The following is a 23,460-nucleotide window of genomic DNA, read 5'->3' on the forward strand; positions in this document are numbered from 1 at the left end:
ATGGTTCAAAACTCTTGTTTGAATATTGAATCTTAGAATTTTGAATAATGAAAATGGAGAACTCGGGTTAACTCCGGACCTATTTCTCTTCTCGAATTTTGATTTCAAATATGTCTTTACTATTCTATATTGGGTCAGTATAAGGGTGTATGATCGTTCACCAAAATCGTGTCTACACCTGTACTAAAATGCTCCAAAATGTACTATAGGGGATATGACTAGTTGTCAACTTTTTCCTACGCGATAGTTATATGCAGTAAGCCGTTATTGCTTTTTGCTTACGTTCCCGTATAACACCAATTTCAATTTCTCAAATCTTACTTTCAAAACTCTCTATCGAAATCTCTCTACCTCGTTTTCTAAAACCTTCTTCTTGAACTAGGACCAGAGCGCGAGTCCTACATATCTGAGCTTCGGACATTCGTGTCATTTGACACTCTTCGATTTCATCTCCAAGCTCATGTCTCCGCTCTCAACCGTGAGCTCATTGACTTGATCAATCGTGACTAGACCGATTTTTTCAACCTGAGCACAAAGCTTGTCAATGTGGAAGCGGTAGTCGTGCGAATGCTAGCTCCTTTGGTTGAACTTAAGGAGAAAATTGAGCAACTCAAGAATTCTGTTGACTTTTCTCTCTCAACTTTGTAGAATGGATTGCGACAGACATCAGAGGTCTTGGAATTGTTGCTCGTTTCATGTCGTGGAAGGTAGTGTGTGTTTTCAAATTTCATATTGATAGGATATGGCATTGTTGATCAATAATTTTTTTTTTTATTTAATGTAATATACATTAATTATTTTAATAGTTAATTTATCAAATATAATGATATTTTTTTATATATATATTTAATGTGAAACTATTAAATACTTTTAAAAACTTAGGAATGAAATATTTTTTAGTTGAAGAAACAAATAAAAATGTGACATCAAAATTATAAATTAAAAATAAATAAAGAAAGGACTAAAACAAATCTATAAAGAAATATTTTTAAAAAAAAAAAAAAACTCAGTAATTCAATACAAATTTAATTTAGATTAATTAGCTGAGTTGGCGTGGAGCTCAATAACATAGCATACATGCGGCGCACCAGATTATGCCCCTCTCCCCCTTTAAATACTGCACAGAGCCGGAAACCCTAGACGCCACTAACAGGCTTTAGCAATTATCAGCATCCAGTCTCGTCTTCTCATTTTTGAGTTGCAGCATCCCCGCCGGCGGTAAGTTTCCGATCCACTCATCTCGATGTCTCTCACAAGTATAATTCTTGAAAAATTATGAACTGATTGCTAGGCTTTTGGATTTTCGTACAGAGAAATCTCATTATTTTGAAATGGCTGTCGCACTCCATGATGTCAAATCGGCAGCTGGTTTGAAAAAGCTTGATGAGTACTTGCTTAGTCGTAGCTACATTTCCGGGTTAGTTTATGACCTTGTTTTGTTTAATTGACTTGATATTGTGTTCATACGAAGGCTTCTTCGTTCTGAGTGAAGCGTAGATCTGGTTTTTTAATGTTCATCGTTTGTGAATGATTTTCTTCAGGTATCAGCCTTCAAAGGATGACGTTACCGTTTACGAGAGTCTCTCCAAACCCGTATCCAGCGAATATCTTAACGTGGCTAGGTGGAGCAATCACATCGAAGCACTCTTGAGAGTTTCGTAAGTAATCGAAATGCCATTGAATTCATGTTCGTAGAATTATGGTTATGTTCTCTTTAATAATTTTCTATTACCAATGGGTTCGATAATGGTTTTCTAGCGCTGTTTTTGGAGAGGGTTCTGGCGTTAAGTTCGAATCAGCTGAGGCAATTGCAACCCCACCGGGCGCGGACGCAAAGGTGGAAATGTTACCCAATGTTTATTTTTGCCTACATGTTATGGGTGCTCCATACGCCAGGAAATACATTGTCTCTTGGTGCAATCCATTATAGAGTTAATTTGCTACACTGTTTTCATCTTGTTAATTACTCTGAAAATTTTATCAGGCTGCTGATGACGACGACGACGATATGGATCTTTTTGGTGAAGAGACTGAGGAGGAAAAGAAGGCTGCTGAGGAGCGTGCAGCTTCCATCAAGGCTTCTACTAAGAAGAAGGAATGTGAGTTTTCTTAGTGATTTTATGCAACCCCTTTACACTGTTAGATAAAGACTTATTTACATAACTGATTTTCATGATATGGTGCATGCTTTTCTTTTTCAGCTGGCAAGTCATCAGTTCTGATGGATATCAAACCATGGGATGATGAGACTGACATGAAGAAACTTGAAGAGGCCGTGAGAAGCGTTGAGATGGAAGGTTTGCTCTGGGGAGCATGTAAGTTCTGTTCTCCATTGCAGTTTTCATGCTTTTATGTACTTTTGTTACCCTATCCTACTGCCTATTAAGAGGACAATACTTTATCAAATTTACTCTGAACCATTATTATTCCATTTTATGCTTGTCTAAAGCATTATCTTGTGTCAACATAATCTGCTATCAATTACTTTATTATCATGTAATGCAACTGATTCTTACTTCTTATGAATGGGTTTTGACACTAAAATTTAAATTGCAGCCAAGCTTGTTCCTGTTGGATATGGTATTAAGAAATTGCAGATTATGCTCACAATTGTGGATGACTTAGTGTCTGTTGACACTTTGATTGAGGAACGTCTGACAGTTGAACCCATAAACGAGCATGTCCAGAGCTGTGATATTGTGGCCTTCAACAAAATATGTATGGCCTTCAACATAAGCTATTTAAATTTTATGTTTACTATCTATCTTGAATACCCTTTGAATTTTTTTAACCAACTATGGTGTTCCCATCATGCAGAATTTTGAGCTTTGGTGGATTCAAAGATGTTGCCGAGTCTGGGGAAGATCTTTTGTTTCTTGTTTCTACCTCTTCAAACTTGTTTTGTCTACAGTATCGACTTTTCTTTCCAGTTTTGCTACTTTTATCTATGAATTATCGTAGAATTATCATGTTTCATGAATTTTGCTGATTAAGTTGATGAGCATTTGATTGACGCTTCTTTCGCTTTCTCGAGATCTCTGTTTATCTCACAATTGTCGTCTACGGTTAAAAATGTCTATTCAATTTTTCCTAATCTTCAGAGTGATGGAATAGAAGAATCGTTCATGGACATGTAAAGCAGAATATTACATGAGATTGTTCATGTGGAAAATGATGCAGGTGTATTGCATCCAATGGAAGATAGCAACCATAAGAAATAGTGTTCGGCCACTCTTTGCAAGTCCCAGAGATCACCAGGCTTCTCATCAATCCTGTTGTGTATTGAATCAACATGATGGGAGGATGTTAGAAAGAAGTGGTAGCATTTAACCTTTAAAACGATCTCTTTCAGAGTCCGAGTTAAGTGTGGAAGCTAAAATCAGTTGACAATAGAAAAGAGAACTTGAAAGGCACCACATTAACGATGGCCGTGAACTGTATGTTACCGTTTAATAATCTAAAATAGCATGCTTTACAAGCCCCTATGGCTTAATGTTATAATAGAGCTATGAAGGTCTTATTATCACATTAAGGATCTTACGTTCTCGTTGGCACACCGCTCAGTGTCTTACTTTGATACTATTTGTAACATGTTTGTAACAGCTCAAGCTCGAGCTCTTTACGAGCTAGATATTGTCGTCGGGTTATGAATTGCAGTCAACCTCACGATTTTAAAATACCTCTATTAAGGAGGGATAAATTGAGGGATTTTCATACCCTTGTGAAGAATCATCGTCTTCCTTCTCCTATCTAGTTTTTGTAACTCATGAAGAAAAATGGAAAAATAGACCAACTTTGTACATTAAATTCCGATCTTGAAATTAGTAGTAAAGAAATTGCACACGTCCAAAAGTATCAATAGGCCGAATTACTATATAAACAAGAGAATTCTTAAAAATAGTTATGTAAGAACAAGAGAGGAGAAAGATAGAAAATTACATTAGAAATGGCCAGGGTCTCGAGTCTCCTTCAACAAGTACGAGAGAGCAACAATGTATGCAACCATGGTAGCCCGTTGAATATGCTCCAGCAAGCCGACAATAGAATGTTGGAGTTTTCTTTTACTTTTTCTTTCAATTTTCTCATGTTCCTACATGGTTCATCCTCTATGATGGAAATGTATAAGATACCCCAAAGCACAGTAAAAATAAGTGGGTGAAAAGTAATTTTCCATATACCTGAAGCTTCCACACTCTTATAAAAAAATGCAAGTAAAGGAAATGCAAGTAAAGGTGTGGAAACCTGACTGTGATACCATTTATAACAGGGTGCTGGTTCCCGTTCAGTTGAAGGAGCTCTGCAGTGAAACCGACAGGGGAGGTGAAGGAGCTCTGCAGCTTTACCGACAGGGAAAGGAGCTCTGCTTCTCTTTCTTTCAATCTCTTCTTCTGCATACAGGGAACGAAGTAAAGGGGTGTGGAAACCTCTCCCTCTGTTTGTAAAGGGGTGTGGAAACCTCTCCCTCGCATATGTGTTTTTATTGCAGTTATATTTGAAACTAAAACTTTAAAATATTGTTTTTTATTTTTTTAGTTGAAGAAACAAATAAAAATGTGACATCAAAATTATAAATTTAAAATAAATAATGAAAGGACTAAAACAAATCTATAAAGAAATATTTTTTTAAAAAAGAAAAACTCAGTAATTCAATACAAATTTAATTTAGATTGATCAACTGAGTTAAGAGATTGATTGGCGTTGAGCTCAATAACATAGCGTACATGCGGCGCACCGGATTATGTCCTTCTCCCCCTTTAAATACTGCACAGAGCCGGAAACCCTAGACGCCACTAACAGGCTTTAGCAATTATCAGCATCCAGTCTCGTCTTCTCATTTTTGAGTTGCAGCATCCCCGCCGGCGGTAAGTTTCCGATCCACTCATCTCGATGTCTCTCACAAGTGTAATTCTTGAAAAATTATGAACTGATTGCTAGGCTTTCGGATTTTCGTACAGAGAAATCTCTTCAGTTTGAAATGGCGGTCGCACTCCATGATGTCAAATCGGCAGCTGGTTTGAAAAAACTTGACGAGTACTTGCTTAGTCGTAGCTACATTTCCGGGTTAGTTTATGATCTCGTTTTGTTTAATTGACTTGATATTGTGTTCATACGAAGGCTTCGTTCTGAGTGAAGCATAGATCTGGTTTTTTAATGTTCGATCGTTTATGAATGATTTTCTTCAGGTATCAGCCTTCAAAGGATGATGTTACCGTTTATGAGAGTCTCTCCAAACCCGTATCCAGCGAATATCTTAACGTGGCTAGGTGGAGCAATCACATCGAAGCACTCTTGAGAGTTTCGTAAGTAATCGAAATGCTTAAATTTGCGGCTGATTTCATTGAATTCATGTTCGTAGATTTATGGTTATGTTCTGTTTAATAATTGTTCTATAACCAATGGGTTCGATAATGGTTTTATAGTGCTGTTTTTGGAGAGGGTTCTGGCGTTAAGTTCGAATCAGCTGAGGCAATTGCAACCCCACCGGCCGGGGACGCAAAGGTAGAAATGTTACCTAATGTTTACTTTCGCCTATATGTTATGTGTGCTCCATACGAGAGGCGATACATAGTCTCTTGGTGCATGCTGCGTTATAGAGTTAATTTACTAGACTGGTTTCATCTCGTTAATTACTCTGAAAATTTTATCAGGCTGCTGCTGATGAGGACGACGACGATATGGATCTTTTTGGTGAAGAGACTGAGGAGGAAAAGAAGGCTGCAGAGGAGCGTGCAGCTTCCATCAAGGCTTCTACTAAGAAGAAGGAATGTGAGTTTTCTCAGTGATTCTATGCAACCCCCTTACACTGTCAGATAAAAACTTACATAAATGATTTTCATGATGTGGTGCATGCTTTTCTTTTTCAGCTGGCAAGTCATCAGTTCTGATGGATATTAAACCATGGGATGATGAGACTGACATGAAGAAACTTGAAGAGGCCGTAAGAAGCGTTGAGATGGAAGGTTTGCTCTGGGGAGCATGTAAGTCCAAAGCATTTTCTTGTGTCAACATTATCTTCGATCGATTACTTTATTATCATGTAATGCAACTGGTTACTTCTTATGATTGGGTTTTGACACTAAAATTTAAATTGCAGCCAAGCTTGTTCCTGTTGGATATGGTATTAAGAAATTGCAGATAATGCTCACAATTGTGGATGACTTAGTGTCTGTTGACACTTTGATTGAGGAACGTCTGACAGTTGAACCCATAAACGAGCATGTTCAGAGCTGTGATATTGTGGCCTTCAACAAAATATGTATGGCCTTCAACATAAGCTATTTAAATTTTATGTTTACTATCTATCTTGAATACCCTTTGAATTTTTTTAACCAACTATGGTGTTCCCCATCATGCAGAATTTTGAGCTTTGGTGGTTTCAAAGATGTTGCCGAGTCCAGGGAAGATCTTTTTATTATTTGTTTACAATCTCATGTGTCTGTTTCTCGTTTCTACCTCTTCAAACTTGTTTTGTCTACTTCTATGAATTTTGAAGCGAGCTTCTGGAAGTTGTCTTAGAGTTATCATGTTTCATGAATTTTTCTGATTAAGTCGATGAGCATTTGATTGACGCGTCTTTTGCTTCCTCGAGATCGTTTTTTATCCCACAATTGTCGTCATTCAATTTTTCCTAATCTTCAGAGTGATAGAATAGAAGAATCATTCATGGACATGTCAAGCAGAATATTACATGATATTGTTCATGTGGAAAAGGATGCAGGTGTATGACAACATATTACAGCAAAGAATCTAATATTTGTTCTCTCTCTGTTCTTAAATTTGTGAGGGATAACTCACAAATAGTGTGTTAAGTGGTAGGCAATGAGAGAAATATTTGGTTTTATTAAGGTATATCTGAAACAATGGTTTCAGAGTGTCAAAAAATTGAACAGAAACTACGGTAACAGGTTTTGAAGTTTCATTTGATTTGTTAAAGAAACCATGGCAGCCCTGGGTCACTGCATCGCTTTTTCGGAATCGGTACAATCGGCCCCAGGAAGATGCGCCATAGATCGAGTGCGATCGTCACCAACATTGCTGCTCCCAGAGAATCAACGGCCACTCTTTGCAAGTCCCAGAGATCACCAGGCTTCTCATCAATCCTGTTGTGCATTGAATCAACATGATAGGAGGATATTAGAAAAAAGTGGTAGGCATTTAACCTTTAAAACAAACTCATTTTGTTCCTATATACACTTGGGTTGCAGAGTCCGAGTTCAATGGGGAAGCTAAAATCAGTTGACAATAGAAAAGAGAACTCGAAAGGCGGAAAGGCGCCACGTACATCATGGCCGTGAACTATATGTTACCATAATAATGTGAAGGATACTAATTCTTGTAATTCTACACTTCATCTTAGTTAATTCGAGTCCCCACCATGACCATTTTTCCTAGTACTCTCTGATAGCATGCTATACAAGCCCCTATGGCTTAATGTGATAATAGAGCTATGAAGGTCCAAACTTGGCAGCTACTCTTGTTTACAGGATTCCTAAATTTTTAACACTATTGGACAAATTATAGCTTGATGTGGGATTTCACAATCCACCTCCCTTAGGGCTAGCATCCTTGCTAGTACACTGCTCGGTGTCTAGTTCTAATACCATTTGTAACAGTTCAAGCTCACTGCTAGCCAATATTTGTCGGTTAGAGAGAAATTTTCACTCTCTCGTGAGGAATGTTTCGTTCCTCTTTCCAAGCGATATGGAATTTTAGAGTCACCTAAACTTTCAACACGATTGGACAAACTACTATGGAAGTTTATGCATATTATGTGCAATAGAAAAGGTAACAGCAGGTGACAACTATAGAAGATGATTAAAAGGTATCATGGAAAATCTGGGTACCCCCATCTAAGTTCTGCAATTCGTAGTCATCGTCTTCCTTCCCTAATATAGTTTTCGTAACTCATGAAGAAAAATGGCAGACTTGTGTCTGGTTTGTACATACTAAGGCACCAAGAGTGAGTGTCTTACCTCAAGAACATTGGGAAGCTGACGAAGAAGTAGATAGCATAGAACAAAGAGCCAAATTTGTACATTGAATCCCGATCCTGAAATTGGTAGTAAGGGAACTGCACATGCCCAAAGTATCAATAGGTTGAATTACTCTATAAAGAAGAGTCAGGACCGATTCTTCGAATAGGAAGATTTCGCTGAAAGGGTTTCTTGGAAATAGTTTTGTAAGAACATAAGAGGAGAAAGATAGGAAATTACATTAGAAATAGCCAGAGTCTCCAAGTATGCAACAAAGTATGAGAGAGCCACAATCCATGCAACCATGGTAGCCCATTGAATATGCTCCGGCAAGCCGGCAATAGAATGCCGGAGTCTTCTAAGAGTCATGTTGGATGTGACATGATACAACAGAAAGCAGACATGCGTAAGAAGAAACGTCGTATGAGGTACCTGCAAAATTAACAAATCCTTTTATCTTCTTTCCGCTATTTTGTTATACTTTTCCTTTCAATTCCTTCCAATCTTACATTGTTCATCCTCCATGATGGAAACGTATAAGATGCCCCCAAAACAGTGAAAAAGTAATGAGTCCAAAAGTAATTTCCCACATAGCTGAAGATTGCTATCCATAGACTAACCTGCCACAGAGGGAAAACATCTTAGGTAGAGTTTAAATTGATTGGTAGCCATCTGGTTTGAGAGTTGAGAGTTCAATTGTAATAGTTCAAGCTCACCACGAGTATATATCATCTTTTTGGGGCTTCTCCTCAATGTTTTTAAATACGTCTATTTGGGAGAGGTTCCCACACCCTTATAAAAAATGCTTTGTTCTCCTCCCAAACCGATGTGGGATCCTACAATCCACCCCCTTCGGGGCCCAGTGGCCTCGCTGCACATCGTTCGGTGTCTGGCTCTGATACCATTTGTAACAACCAGAGAACGAAGCATTCTTTATAAAGGTGTGTGAACCTCTACCATGTTTTAAAAACCTCAGGGTAAGCCTGAAAGGAAAACCCAGGTAAGCCTGAAAGGAAAACCCAAGGAGGGCAATATCGGCTAGCGGTGGGCTTGGGTTGGGCTTGTTACATTAATGGTACTAAAACATGGTAGAAAACTAACCTTCACCCAATAACGCTCTTTCCAAGGCAAATTCCTGTCAGCCTGCAACCAATTCCAAGCAAATTATATCACTTGATATGCCTAGATCTTGATTTTTTAGAACTTTTTAGTGATTAACATTCAGTTTCACATGTAAATCTTAGAGAAACACCAGTCCTTAGACCGAAGAAAATCTTCCTGTCCCATGAAGTTAACCTGTAATCCATTGGTTCCCATAAACAAATATGTGAAGGGGTTTTGGTTATAGGATCATAGACATGAAGAGCTAGTAAATTGTACCTCTCCAGGCCACACCACTGGTATCAAGAAAGAAGGAACTGCTGCAACCAAACCAAGAACCATATATTCCATTTCCGTGAAACTCTGTCAATCAGAATCATCATGTTTAGACTTTTGATAATAGAAAGATTTGAAAAAAGTTCATCTCAAAGCAATTTGTAGATGATTTTCGGTTTCAAGAACAGAAAAGGCTTAATCATAACACAGTTGAGCCCCAATTCTTGGTTAAATCCCTATTCTATCTTGAAACCTAGCCACTTCCATTCTTCCTTGATGTCTTCTCGAAAACAAAGCCGAACATGAACAGAAACTCAAGCAATACAGTGATATCAAACAAAAGAAAAGAGTGTTGATAATGGCACCATTTCAGCGAGTTCGAGAGGGCAAACCTCGTAGAGTTTGAAAGGGACGATGATTCCCAAGCAAAGAGTTAGCCAAAATGGAGTATAGGAAAGAAAAAACAATTCTCCCCATCTCTTGCTTGGATTCGTAGAGAGCCATAGGCTAAAAGAACGAGCGGGAGCGGGAGCGCGCGCTCGATCTGGACATTGTTAAGAACAGTATCATACAGGATTCGAAAGCAGAAGAAAACGAAACGAAGAGAAGAAATCTCACCGGCCATTACAGCGATTAAGAATCTGAACGAGGTTGATCGATCTCGGCTTGAAATTCTCCGACTGAAATCTGAAAACAGAGAGAAGAGTGTAAGATTTACAGCACAAAGCCGATGACTGAGGATGACTATTTCCTTTTAAATACAAATTTTCGCCATTGTTGCACTACGATCACTCTCAATTTTTTTGTACTTCAATTGTTACACTATATTATATTGGTGATTTATCATTTATTATTTTTTAAGTTCAATCAAGTACGTTCGAACTTTCGTCTCGAATCAAATCGGTCTATTTTCAGCATCACACCAATAGTTAACACATTCATCAGCTCCAGCTCTGTATCAAAGTCACGGTTGATATCGAGCTCTTGGACTTATTATCAAGGAACTTATTCAAAAACAGGGTAACAAACGGAAGATAGGAGTTTATCGTTAGGTATTTGACCAAATAGGATCGTTCGGTTCCTATAGAACCTATCACTAAAATATCCCGAGGATAGGGCTAAGCAGAGGGAAAAGAGTTTTTCGTGATATGGGAAATTCAAACTACTAACTACAAACGAAGTTGGTGAATAAGTGATTGTCTGATGATGAATCGGGACTATTTGTCTTTTTTGCTAAATAAGATGTATTGAGGTGTACTGTAGTTTGACAATGACAACTATCTGAGTCAACTTTCAAATGAATATTCTCAATGGATCCGTTTTAGGCAGGATAGTGCCTGTCCCGTGATGATCTAAGTCCAAAAGTAGACAGGAGATTGTTTGATGATGCGTCATGAATCTGTCTTTTTGTTCAACAAGATGTACTGAGCTGTATAGTTTGACAGCGATAGCTATCTGAGTTAACTTTCAAATGAATATTCTCAATGGATCCATTTTAGGCAGGATAGCGCCTGTCCCAAGATGATCCAAGTCCAAAAGTAGACAGGAGATGGTCGGATGATATAAGAAAAATCACCTTTGAAACATGGAAGGTAGCGGGAGGAATAAAGTAGTCAGACAATCGCTTGAAAATGTTGACATGTCTGAAATTTTGATCCCGCAGTGATAAAAAAAAATAACGTTTTTCAATTTTAATTTTATTTATTGACTTAAAATTTGGAGGTTAAAAGCTCCCGACATTATGGTTAGTAACGTTATTATAGTTTCGTTCTCTCATTAATATTTATACAATGCTTTATCTTAAATAATTAAAAAAAAAGAAGGTATTATTATTATTTTGAGAAAATGACTAATTTTTATTCTAAACTTTTAATTAAATTAAATTAGAGCAATTTTAACTCTAAATTTTATAAAGTAATCCAAAATTTTAATATTAATCTTTTGTATTTATTTCAAAAGGTTCGACCGGGCGGCGGCGGTGGCGGTGGCGGCAAATTGACTGCACGGAGTTCACTGGCGCCGAGAGGATTCTGGCTCGTTGATCCCTGAAGCCAAACTTGGAAGGTGAACCGAAAGTTCAAATCGTTTCAACTGATTTTGTCTCTTTCAATTGACAGGCGTCATTGAATTGAATGCACGCGCATAAGCAGTCGGGCCTTCGCATGCATTACCTCCATAGCCTCCATTAATGGGAGAATTTTTGCTTTCATCTCTTCCAACGTCAAAAAATGAGCAATGTTGGCGAAACAATGGCGTTGGCTGTGTGCAGCGACAAGAACATGGGATCAGGGATTACGATTTGGGATCCAAAAACAGGCGAAACTCTCCTTCATATTCCGACTTGCGCTTCGCCTTCTTATGGTTTAATTTCCTTGAGAAAAGAGTTCCTTGTTGCTTCTCAGACACGTAAGGAAGGCTCCGTTGGTGGTGGATCCATGTTCGTTTGGTCCCTGAGCAAGGTATTGAACTATCGATTAATCTGCTTTTGAATACACATTTTCTTTCAGATGCTATCATTGTTTGTATAATCATAGACGATTCGATTCTTTACAAACCCGCTTGAGTAATCTTGAACTGGATTTATATTAAGAACTCACTTGTTCGATTTTAGGGGCGATTTACAATATTAAGCCCTAAATCATTGTGCCTTTTCAGCCTCAGTCCCCTCTTAGGAGCTATCCATTGGAGCCTATTGGACCACTTGCTTCAACAAAGGACGGTGTATATCTTGCAGGTGGAGCTCATTCCGGTAATATTCATCTCTGGGAGGTCAGTAGTTGGCTGAAATTCTCTTGTTTTTTCATCCAGTATGTGGGTATCTATATGCATATATGTGATAATTCAATATTGATTTGGTTGTTCATCTTATTTTCAATCCATTTTGTATATCTGTATGAGAATTTGTACATAAACATCCTTCAGAGTCTCATTTGGTTGAGGCTGTTGGATGATGAAAGTCCCACATCGACTAATTTAGGGAATGATCATGTGTTTATAAACAAAGAATACTCTCTCCATTGGTATGAGGCCTTTTGGGGAAGCCCAAAGTAAAGCCATGAGAGCTTATGCTCAAAGTGGACAATATCATACCATTGTGGAGAGTCGTGTTCGTCTAACATGGTATCAGAGCCATGCCCTAAACTTAGTCGTGCCAATAGATTGGTAACTCCTCAAATATCGAACAAAGGACTCCAAAAGAAAATGAGTCAGTCGTGCCAATAGATTGGTAACTCCTCAAATATCGAACAAAGGACTTCAAAAGAAAATGAGTCAAACCTCCTCTCGAAGGCATTAAAAAATGACTAAGCGATTAAGGGGAGGTGTTGGATGATGAAAGTCCCACATCGGCTAATTTAGGGAATGATCATGTCTTTATAAACAAAGAATACTCTCTCCATTGGTATGAGGCGTTCTGAGGAAGCCTAAAACAAAGCCATGAGAGCTTATGCTCAAAGTGGACAATATCATACCATTGTGGAGAGTCGTGTTCATCTAACAGAGGCAATTTGCAGGTTGGTAGTGGTAAATTGCTTAAGCTTTGGAGTGGGCATCATAAGCCCATAAAATTCATCCTGTTTTCTTGGGACGATTCGTTTCTCATTACTGGTTCGGCCGATGGAATGATTTGTGTCTGGTCCATGATTAGGTAAATGTATTCTCTTCACAATGCCTTTACAACCTCTTTGATTGATGCATTTTCGGTAGCTTTTCGTCGTTGTAATTTTTCCCTCGAACTTTATGCTAGTTTGCTGGATGTGGAACTTGTGGCAACTGCACAGCCAATGTTATACTGTCTCATAGAACATAAGTCGCCTTTAACTGGTCTAATTACTATGTCTGGCTACTCGATGTCGATGATCATTTCAAGCTCCCTCGATGGCAGTTTAAAGGTTGGTAAACTGTAACATTGTATCTATTATTCTTTTGAGGTCTGGTAAACTTATAGCTTGATTAACATTTCTGGGTTGCAGTTTTGGGATTTAATGTCGGGAATGATTCGGGGAACTCAAGGTCATGTAGAGGGAATCACTGAGATTGTTCTTCATCCAACTGAGCAATTTCTGTTCTCTGGGACTGTTGATGGGAAAATTTTTGCTAGCAGGCTTGAATTTGGATTGGATAACTGCATTACCATTAAAGAAAGCCAATTATTTGCATCAACAGGACACAAGTAATGTATGCTACTTGGAAATTTCTCTGTGTTGTTTGTAGTACGACTTTCCTTTTCTGTTTTTTTTTAAATTCTTATTATCGTCGTTCTAAGATCCCACATCAGTTGGAAAGAGAAACGAAGCATTCTATAAGGGTGTGGAAACCTCTCCCTAGTAGACGTGTTTTAAAAACATTGAAGGGAAGCCTGAAAGTGAAAACCCAAAAAGGACAATATCTGCTAGCTGTGGATTTGAGCTGTTATTTATGGTATCAAAGCCAGACACCAAGCGGTGTGCCAACAAGGACGCTGGGCCCCCAAGGGGGGGTGGATTGTGAGATCCCGCATCGGTTGGAGAGGAGAACAAAACATTTCTTATAAGGGTGTGGAAATCTCTCCCTAGTATTCGCGTTTTAAAAACCTTGAGGGGAAGCCCGAACTTGAAAACCCAAAGAGAACAATATTTGCTAGTGGTGGGTTTGGGCTGTTACACATGGTATCAAAGCCAGACATCGGGCGGTGTGTCAGCGACGACACAGGGCCCCAAGAGAGTGGATTGTGAGAACCCACATTAGTTGGAGAAGGGAACGAAACATTCCTTATAAGGGTGTGGAAATCTCTCCCTAGTAGAGGCGTTTTAAAAACCTTGAGGAGAATCTCAAATGTAAAAGTAAAAAAAAGAAGACAATATCTGCTAGTAATGGGCTTGGGCTTGAGCGGTTACACTATAAATATTTTCTTTCCTTTGACAACAATTAATATTATACAAGCTGCAAGACCATCTTTGTTCCTTTGCCTTGTACACTTTAATGGTAACTTCATTGTTCAAGTTTCCACCATTAATGCAGGGGAGCTATTACTGCTCTGGCCTTCAGTCAAATGGATCTAGTTTCTGCATCCGAGGATTGCACAGTCTGCATATGGGACATCGATAGTCAGAGGATCATTCAAAAGCTTGACCACAAGAAAGGTAATTACTCCTCAGATGTAATTTTCTTGTTCGAGGCAATTTAATGTTCTGTTCTTCGTGTCCTTTTGTCGATGAACACGAACTTATATGGGATCTATCAACAGGGAGAATAACCAACTTGGTAGCATTTCCACGGTCGTCGCTGCTGATCTCTACGTCAAACCGTAAGAGAGTCTTGAAACAGTTCGACAAGTATCCCCAGCCAGCCAACTTGTCGACGAGCACAATACCTCTCTTTCCCTCTTCCCGACCCCTCGGGGAGAATCCAAATCTCGTCGGATTCACAAGTGCCAGTTCACTGAATCAGCAAATATTTGATATGAAGGTCACTCTCTCTTTCAACTCTTCTACATTGTGCCTTTACTGTAGCTGCTAAGTAAGTCCAATGGATAAAGTGCAGCTTGTATTATCAATATATTCATACTCCCTTGCCATTGTGTGTTCAGACAGAAGGGACATCAGCAGCAATACAGATGAAAGTCGATACACGTTTACAAAGCCGAATGTGGGCGTCTAGAATGACGAAGCAAGTTATGGAGATGAACAACCATCTTCAATCACAGTTGCTTGACATGATGCAGACTCGTTTGTTCCCGAAGAAACGAAAAGATCAAAGAGATCGAGTCGCTCGGACTAGGGAGAAGCATCCATTGTCATTCCATTGATCTTTAGATGATCTTGGGTACCGGCTGTAAGTGATAAACCTTTTTGTTCTTTTTCTGGGTCTGTTCCATAGTTTCATGTTTGCTAAATTTCTATTTCTAGATTTGTTCTACCAATTGCTGCTTTGAAGTTTGGGTCTAACTTCTTTAACAAGTATGGTTTTAATAAAATGTTTCATTATTTTACAAATCATGGAGGGGAGATGAGTGTTTAAATACTATTTAATTAGGGATTTTTCTCATTTTCTTTTAGGTTACCGTGTGACCTATATGGGTCACCACCTCATGTATTTATAGATGTGTATAATGAGGATCACATGGTAGGCCTTGATCCATGTAACAAGGAAATCATATATTCTCTTTCATTCATGTAACAGACCCAGAAAATCATACATTCTTTTGATCCATGTAACAAACTAGTAAATCATACATTCTCTTGGATCCATGTAATAAACCCGTCCATTTTCTTTGATCCATGATAACAAATAAATCTTGATAATGAGGATTACATGGTAGGCCTTGATAATGAGGATTACATGGTAGGTAGGCCTGGATTCATGTAACAAACCAGGAAATCATACATTTTCTTTGATTAAGGTAATAAACAAACCAAAAAAATTATAGATTTTTCATGGTATCAAACAAACCAATAAACCAAGAAATCATAGATTTTCTTTGATTCAGGGTAACAAACAATCGAAAATCTACAAACAAACCAATAAATCGTAGATTCTCTTCGATTCATGGTAAGAAACATAAATTCTCCTTGGTTCAGAATTTATGATTCTCCTTGGTCCTGAATCATAATTTATGATTCTCCTTGGTTCAGAATCTATGATTCAGGGTAAGAAATTGTAGATTCTCTTTGATTCTTGATAAGAAATTATAGTTTCTCCTCGATTCAAACCAGTAAATATTCTCGTAGATTCTCCTTGATTTATGATAAGAAATCATAGATTCTCCTTGATTTATGATAAGAAATCATAAATTCTCCTTGATTTATGATAAGAAATCATAAATTCTCCTTGATTTATGGTAAGAAATCATAAATTCTCCTTGAAGAAATTTACTTTCATGGTAAGAAATCTACTTGATTCACGGTAAGAAATCTACTTGATTCATGGTAAGAAATCTACTTGATTCACGGTAAGAAATCTACTTGATTCATGGTAAGAAATCTACTTGATTCATGGTAAGAAATCTCTTTCATTCACGGTAAGAATCTCCTTGATTCATGGTAAGAAACCATAGAATCTCCTGGATTAATAGTAAGAAACCAGAGATTCTCTTTGATTCATGGTAAAAAACCAACCATAGATTCTCCTTGATTAGAAACCAGAGATTCTCTTTGATTCATAGTAAGAATTCATGGTAAGGAACAAAAGATATTCTCTTTAATTCATAGGAACAATTCACGGTAAGAAACCAGAGATTCTCCTCCATTTATAGTAAGAATTCATGGTAAGAAATCATAGATTCTCTATAATTTATAATAAGAATTCATAGATACTTTTTTATTTATGATAAGAATTCATGGTAAGAAACATAGATTCTCCTTGATTCATGGTAAGAAACCATAGATTCTCCCTTGATTCATAGTAAGAAACCATAGATTCTCTTTGATTTATGGTAAGAATTCATGCTAAGAAACTAGAGATTCTCCTTGATTCATCTAAGAAATCATAGATTCTTCCTTGATTCACCGTAAGAGACCAGAGATTTTTCTTGATTCATAGTAAGAATTCATGGTAAAAAATCAGAGATTCTCTTTGATTTATAAGAAGAATTCAGGGTAAGAAACCAGAGATTCTCTTTCATTTATAATAAGAATTCACGGTAAGAAACTATAGATTCTCTTTGATTGAATCTTTCATTTATAATAAGAATTCACGATAAGAAACTATAGATTCTCTTTGATTTAAGAATTCATGGTAAAAAACCATAGATAATCTTTAATTTAGAATAAGAATTCAAGATAAGAAACTAGATTTTTTTTGAAACCATAGATTCTCTTTGATTCATAGTAAGAAACTATAGATTCTCCTTGATTCATGGTAAGAAACTATAGATATAAGAAACTATAGATCCTCTTGGATTCATTGTAAGAAATTATAGATTCTCTCTGATTCATGGTAAGAAACCATAAATTCTCCTCAATTTATAGTAAGAATTCATGGTAAGAAATCATAGATTCTCCTTGATTGAAGAAATTTACTATTCATGATAAGAAATCTACTGGATTCATGGTAAGAAATTTACTTGATTCACGGTAAGAAATCTTCTTGATTCATGGTAAGAAATCTCTTTCATTCACGGTAAAAAATCTCCTTGATTCATGGTAAAAAACCATAGATTCTCTTTGATTTAGAGTAAGAATTCATGGTAAGAAACTATAGATTCTCCTTGATTCATAGTAAGAAACCAGAGATTCTCTTCGATTCATAGTAAGAATTCATGGTAAGAAACCAGAGATTCTCTATGATTTATAGTAAGAATTCATGGTAAGAAACCATAGATTCTCCTTGATTTATAGTAACAATTTGAGATTCTTTTTGATTCATAGTAAGGATTCATGGTAAGAAACTAGAGATTCTCCTTGATTCATAGTAAGATACCATAGATTCTCCTTGATTCATCCTAAGAAACCAACCATAGATTCTCCTGGATTAGAAACTAGAGATTCTTCTTAATTCATAGTAAGAATGCATGGTAAGAACCCAGAGATTCTTCTTGATTCATAGTAAGAATTCATGATAAGAAAACCAGAGATTCTTCTTGATTCACAGTAAGAATTCATGTTAAGAAACCAGAGATTCTCCTCCTAAGAATTCATGGTAAGAAATCATAGATTCTCTTTGATTTATAATAAGAATTCATGGTAAGAAATATAGATTCTCTTTGATTTATAATAAAAAACCAGAGATTCTCCTTGATTTTTCTAAGAAACCAAATATTCTCTTTGATTTATGACAAGAATTCATGATAAGAAACCATAGATTTTCCTTGATTCATGGTAAGAAACCAGAGATTCTCCTCGATTCATGGTAAGAAACCAGAGATTCTCCTTGATTCATCTAAGAAATCATAGATTCTTTTTTGATTCATAGTAAGAGACCAGAGATTCTCCTGATTCGCAGTAAGAATTCAGGGTAAGAAACCAAATATTTTTTTTGATTATAGGAAGAATTCAGGGTAAGAAACCAGAGATTCTTTTTTATTTATAATAAGAGTTCATAGTAAGAAACATAGATTCTCCTTAATTCATAGGAAGAATTCATGGTAAGAAACCATAGATTCTCCTTCCTTTATAATAAGAACTCACAATAAGAAACTATAGATTCTCTTTGATTTAAGAATTCATGGTAAGAAACCATAGATTCTCTTTAATTTAGAATAAGGATTCAGGATAAGAAACTATAGATTCTCCGTGAAACCATAGATTTTGTTTGATTCATAGTAAGAAACTATAGATTCTCCTTGATTAACTATAGATTCTCCTTGATTCATGGTAAAAAACCAGAGATTCTCATTGATTCTTCTAAGAAACCAAATGTAAGGATTCGAATTTTTGTTTTATTTATTTTAGATGTTATGCTAAGATTTTATTTTTGCTGCCAAAATGAAAAGATATTATGCTGCATTTATTGTCGCTGGAAAATGTAGGATTTATAGCCAGGAAATTACTACCTTAATGGTAAAGTCATAAACACCTTTTATATTCTCATATTCAACTCTACTTCTTCTTTGTAAACGATTTTGACTCTCCAAACTTTTTGAGTTCTCGAGGGTGTCTGAGAGTACGGGAAAAACCAAGAGTGTTAGAGGGGAAAAATGTGTGGTTGGTTCACTGGTTTCGAGGAGTTCTCAGAATCGATTAGCGTTGCTGTTTCGGAGAAAGAATCGAGTGGAAGTAAGCGTCGACGTTGGAATTGCTGCGTTGAAGAAGGTTGGCCATCGGAACCGAAGGAGGAAGACGCCACGTCACCGTCATCGGAAGCGGGTAGACTGTGTCGTCATCGGCAGCGGCGCACCTTCGTTTAGGGTTATCAAGGTCTTCCGGGTAAGGAAGACGAAAGATTCAGGTCGGGCTACTTCGATCTCTAGCCTAGTCCATAGACGAACACGGGCCGCACTCATTCCGGCCCAATACGAGCCCAGCAAACGCGTGCATTGTTTCGCACGCATATCCTGTGGCAGCTCAGCTCGGCTTGACGTGTACGGCGACTCGGCTTGGCAGCTTAGTTGGTTGGCTCGGCAACCCGGCTTGGTGACTCGGTATCACTATAATATATCGATTCCAAGGTTTTTGACCCTTTCCGAAGCCGTTTCTGCCCTTAGTTTTACCATCCGAGGTCAGTATGGCTCCTAAACGTTAAAGATATATTAAGGGACCTCATGCATATATGTATGTCACGTGCATCGGGATTCTTCCCCTTTATGATACGAAAGGATGAATTACGATATTTATGTTCGCCATGATATCATGCGGGCCCTTTTCTGTTCTGTGCTATCCGACGACGTGTAATACGTTATGCCCGACCAAGCTAGGCCCAGAGGGTACGTATATGAGCCCGCCTGGTGGGTCCATGTACACGTACATGGGCCATGTGTGAAGGAGTACCACACATCCAACCCTACCCGGAATAAAAAAGCGCCCAAGTCTATGAAAAGTTTATGAAAAGTTAGGTCCCGCTCATATGTTGCATGTGTTTGCATTCCTAACCCCAACAGTGGGGTGACTTATTGAGTATTTCATAAAATACTCAAGCCATGTGCTACCTACATTTTTCAGGTAAAGGCAAGGCGCCAATGTACGGTAGACGGCGGAGCTGATAAGAAACCAAAGATTCTCTTTGATTTATGGTAAGAATTCATGATAAAAAAACCATAGATTATCCTTGATAGTAAGAAACCATAGATTCTCCCTGATTCATAGTAAGAGACCAGAGATTCTCCTTAATTCATATTAAGAATTCATGGAAGAAACAAGAGATTCTCCTGTATTTATATGAATAATTCAGGGTAAGAAACATAGATTATCTTTGATTTATAATAAGAATTCATGGTAAGAAACATAGATTCTGTTTGATTTATAATAAGAATTCATGGGAAGAAACCATAGATTCTCTTTCATTTATAATAAGAATTCACCCTAAAAACTATAAATTGTCTTCGAAACAATAGATTCTCTTTGATTTAAGGATTCATGGGAATTCACCGTAAGAAACTATAAATTGTCTTAGAAACTATAGATTCTCTTTGATTTAAGAATTCATGGTAAGAAACCATTGATTCTCCTCAATTTAGAATAAGAATTCAGGATAAGAAACTATAGATTCTCTTTGAAACCATAGATTCTCTTTGATCCATAGTAAGAAACTATAGATTCTTTTTGATTCATGGTAAGAAACTATAGATTCTCTTTGTTTTATGGTAATTATTCATGATAACAAACCATAGATTCTTTTTGATTCATGGTAAGAAACCATAAATTCTCCTCGATTCATAATAAGACTAGAGATTCTTCTTTGATTCATAGCAAGAGACCAGAGATTCTCCTTGATTCATATTAAGAATTCATGATAAGAAACCAGAGATTATCTTTGATTTATAGAGAGAATTCAGGATAAGAAACCATAAATTCTCTTTGATTTATAATAAGAATTCATGGTGAGAAACATAGATTCTATTTGATTTAAGAATTCATGGTAAAAAAAACCATAGATTCTCCTTGATTTAGAGTAAGAAACGATAGTTTCTCTTTGATTCTTGATAAGAAATCATAGATTCTCCTTGATTCATAGTAACTAGAGATTCTCCTTAATTCATGGTAAGAAACCATAGATTTTCCTTGATTCATGGTACTAGAGATACTCCTTGATTCATAATAAGAAAGATACTCATTGATTCATAGTAAGAAACTAATGATTCTCTTGAATTATAATAACAATTCATGGTAAGAAACCATAAATTCTCCTAAAAATTCATGTAATAAACCATAGATTCTCTCTGATTTATAATAAGAATTCAGAAACCATAGATTCTCCCTTGATTCATGGTAAGAAACTATAGATTCTCATTGATTCTTGGTAAGAAACCATATATTCTCTTTGATTCATGGTACCTGATATTTTACTTGATTCATAACAAGAAACCAGAGATTCTTCTTGATTTATAATAAGAAACCATAGATTCTCTTGGATTTATAATAAGAATCCACGGTAAGAAACCATAGATTCTCCTTAATTTATAATAAGAATTCATGAAAAGATTCTCTTTGATTCATAGTAAGAAACCATAGATTCTTTTTGAATCATGATAAGAAACTATAGATTCTCCTTGATTCACCGTAAGAAACTATAGATTCTTCTTGATTCACCGTAAGAAACCATAGATTCTCCTTAATTTATAGTAAGAATTCATGGTAAGAAACCATGGATCCTCTTTGATTTAGGGTGAGAATTCAGGATAAGAAACCATAAATTCTCTTTGAAACCATAGATTCTCCTCGATTCATGATAAGAAACGAGAGATTCTCTTTGATTCATGGTACTAGAGATTCTCTTTAATTCATAATAAGAAACCAGATATTCTCTTTCAAACCATATTAAGAATCTCTTTATAGTAAGGTAAAATATACCATAGATTTTCCTTAATTTATAATAAGAATTTGTGGTAAGAACCATAAATTCTATTTCATCTAGGGTAAGAATTCATGAGAAACCATAAATTTTGATTTAGAGCAAGAATTTAGGATAAGAAGCATAGATTCTCTTTGAATCCATGCTAAAAAACCATAGATTCTCGATTCATGATAAGAAACCATAGATTCTCCTTGAAACCATAGATTCTCTTTGATTCATGGGAAGTAACCATAGATTCTCTTTTCAGGATAAGAAACTAGAGATTCTCTCCCATGTAAGAAAATTCTTTGATTCATGGTACGAGAGATTCTCCTTGATTCATAGTAAGGAACCAGATTCTCTGATTTATAATAAGAATTCATGATAAGAAACCAGAGATTCTTTTCGATTTATAATAAGAATTCATGGTGAAAAACCATAGATTCTATTGATTTAGAGTAAGAATTCTAAAAATGTAACCATAGATTCTCTTAGATTTATAATAAGAATTCACCAACATAGATTTACTTTTATACTTTTATTTATAATTTAGAGTAAAAATTTATAGGAAGAAATTATAAATTCTCTTTAAAACATAACTTTTTCTTCATTCAGGGTAAGAAACCATAGATTCTCCTCGATTTATGGTAAGAAACATATATACATTTTATGTTGTTTTCTTTTCAATATCAATTTCTTTGGAGAATTCGTTTTAATATTTTGCGGTAAGTCTCGAATTATTCTTATATAATTGCTACCGAACCCTACGTGGATTATTCTAGAGCATAAGTAAAAAAAAAACAAAAAAAATACTTTTTTGGTCGGTAAGTTTTGAGTATAGTTTCCATTTAGTGCCTAGATTTCTAAATACACTTTTGCCGGTCGTTTTTTTAATCCATTGGTTTAGGATTTTATACTTTTGTTCTAATATTTCACTATTAATGCTTAGTGTTGTCGTTGGAGTTGATCTTTAGTTAATTAATTTAAATGTTATGATGTAATTTTTTTAAAATTAATTTTGAATACTAATAAAAAAATGAGTGAAAAATAATTAAACTAATTGAGAGGAAATTAACATAAATGAAAAAAAAAAGGTAAAATAAAAAAATGTGGGACAAATTAGAAATTAACCCCAAATTTTAAGGACAAAAATATAACATTTGAAAACTTAAGACTAAATCAAAATAAAAAGAATATATATTTGCTTTCTTCCCTTGTCCCATTTAAAGATTCTATATCTTTTAAAAATATATATATATATATATTTTGTCCAAAGTTAGGTTTCAATTTTATATCTTTTCAAAATAATAATAATAATAATAAATAAATAAACTATATATATATAGATATATAGTTTTTTCCTAAACATAAGGTAAAATGTCACATACTTGAGAGATTTAATCATTAATAATACAAATTAATTATCGTTAAATTATCATCATCATGTTTCAAATTTTATTCTATTTTAATTTTATAATTTTAAAATCTAAAATTAGTTAATATATAGTCTATAAATCTTTAAATTAATATTGATTGTTATTTTGAATTTTTTTTTTATCAGTTTGATAAAATAATAAAAAATGAATTTTATTGAGAGATTTATTTTTTAGAAAATTACTATAAACTAACACTAAAATTAAAGGTAAGACAATAAAAGTATTGACATTAATTTAAATAATTTTAAATATCGAAAAAAAAAATATGT

General features: G+C 35.8%; 4 protein-coding genes across 5 annotated transcripts; 3 read left to right on the plus strand and 1 right to left on the minus strand.

Moving 5' to 3' along the window:
- Window positions 1-1,082: 1,082 nt before the first annotated feature.
- LOC111802578 (elongation factor 1-delta 2) lies at window positions 1,083-3,019 on the plus strand. Its single transcript, XM_023687002.2, has 8 exons — window positions 1,083-1,218; window positions 1,312-1,417; window positions 1,542-1,658; window positions 1,759-1,837; window positions 1,985-2,099; window positions 2,202-2,315; window positions 2,557-2,718; window positions 2,818-3,019. Coding segments are annotated over exons 2-8 (675 nt in total). The 5' UTR covers window positions 1,083-1,218; window positions 1,312-1,331; the 3' UTR covers window positions 2,820-3,019.
- Window positions 3,020-4,705: 1,686 nt separating this feature from the next.
- On the plus strand, window positions 4,706-6,571 carry LOC111802575 (elongation factor 1-delta 2-like). The gene is made up of 8 exons (XM_023686995.2): window positions 4,706-4,862; window positions 4,956-5,061; window positions 5,184-5,300; window positions 5,421-5,499; window positions 5,649-5,766; window positions 5,865-5,978; window positions 6,095-6,256; window positions 6,357-6,571. Coding segments are annotated over exons 2-8 (678 nt in total). The 5' UTR covers window positions 4,706-4,862; window positions 4,956-4,975; the 3' UTR covers window positions 6,359-6,571.
- Window positions 6,572-6,672: 101 nt separating this feature from the next.
- LOC111802556 (cycloeucalenol cycloisomerase) lies at window positions 6,673-10,156 on the minus strand. Of its 2 annotated transcripts, XM_023686963.2 has the most exons (8): window positions 9,969-10,155; window positions 9,743-9,894; window positions 9,354-9,437; window positions 9,075-9,116; window positions 8,483-8,593; window positions 8,214-8,405; window positions 7,974-8,071; window positions 6,673-7,100 (listed from the first exon to the last, which is right to left on the minus strand). In XM_023686963.2, exons 1-8 carry the CDS (start codon window positions 9,973-9,975, stop codon window positions 6,929-6,931), a joined length of 858 nt encoding a protein of 285 aa, XP_023542731.2. In that variant the 5' UTR covers window positions 9,976-10,155; the 3' UTR covers window positions 6,673-6,928. The 2 variants fall into 2 exon arrangements, with proteins under 2 accessions (XP_023542731.2, XP_023542732.2); XM_023686964.2 differs by lacking the exon at window positions 9,743-9,894 and having other exon boundaries at window positions 9,969-10,156.
- A 1,143-nt stretch (window positions 10,157-11,299) lies between these two features.
- Window positions 11,300-15,323, plus strand: LOC111802500 (protein ROOT INITIATION DEFECTIVE 3). The gene is made up of 8 exons (XM_023686896.2): window positions 11,300-11,809; window positions 12,006-12,119; window positions 12,863-12,996; window positions 13,096-13,240; window positions 13,322-13,521; window positions 14,349-14,470; window positions 14,575-14,795; window positions 14,917-15,323. The coding sequence occupies exons 1-8, from the start codon at window positions 11,579-11,581 to the stop codon at window positions 15,133-15,135; spliced, it is 1,386 nt and encodes a 461-aa protein (XP_023542664.2). The 5' UTR covers window positions 11,300-11,578; the 3' UTR covers window positions 15,136-15,323.
- Window positions 15,324-23,460: the final 8,137 nt, after the last annotated feature.

Source organism: Cucurbita pepo, chromosome 9 (assembly GCF_057944985.1).
Source record: "Cucurbita pepo subsp. pepo isolate OVF chromosome 9, ASM5794498v1, whole genome shotgun sequence".
Classification (NCBI taxonomy): Eukaryota; Viridiplantae; Streptophyta; class Magnoliopsida; order Cucurbitales; family Cucurbitaceae; genus Cucurbita; species Cucurbita pepo.

Coding starts and splice junctions, on each gene's coding strand:
- LOC111802578 (XM_023687002.2), top strand. CDS start 1,332: ATGGCTGTCGCACTCCATGATGTCAAATCGGCAGCTGGTTTGAAAAAG. Junction 1,659..1,758: donor GAAGCACTCTTGAGAGTTTC/GTAAGTAATCGA, acceptor ATGGTTTTCTAG/CGCTGTTTTTGGAGAGGGTT. Junction 1,838..1,984: donor CACCGGGCGCGGACGCAAAG/GTGGAAATGTTA, acceptor AAATTTTATCAG/GCTGCTGATGACGACGACGA.
- LOC111802500 (XM_023686896.2), top strand. CDS start 11,579: ATGAGCAATGTTGGCGAAACAATGGCGTTGGCTGTGTGCAGCGACAAG. Junction 13,522..14,348: donor TTTGCATCAACAGGACACAA/GTAATGTATGCT, acceptor CCATTAATGCAG/GGGAGCTATTACTGCTCTGG. Junction 14,796..14,916: donor AGCAAATATTTGATATGAAG/GTCACTCTCTCT, acceptor TTGTGTGTTCAG/ACAGAAGGGACATCAGCAGC.
- LOC111802575 (XM_023686995.2), top strand. CDS start 4,976: ATGGCGGTCGCACTCCATGATGTCAAATCGGCAGCTGGTTTGAAAAAA. Junction 5,062..5,183: donor AGTCGTAGCTACATTTCCGG/GTTAGTTTATGA, acceptor GATTTTCTTCAG/GTATCAGCCTTCAAAGGATG. Junction 5,767..5,864: donor TTCTACTAAGAAGAAGGAAT/GTGAGTTTTCTC, acceptor TTTCTTTTTCAG/CTGGCAAGTCATCAGTTCTG.
- LOC111802556 (XM_023686963.2), bottom strand. Junction 9,438..9,742: donor TCCCTTTCAAACTCTACGAG/GTTTGCCCTCTC, acceptor TCTGATTGACAG/AGTTTCACGGAAATGGAATA. Junction 9,117..9,353: donor CAGTGGTGTGGCCTGGAGAG/GTACAATTTACT, acceptor AATTGGTTGCAG/GCTGACAGGAATTTGCCTTG.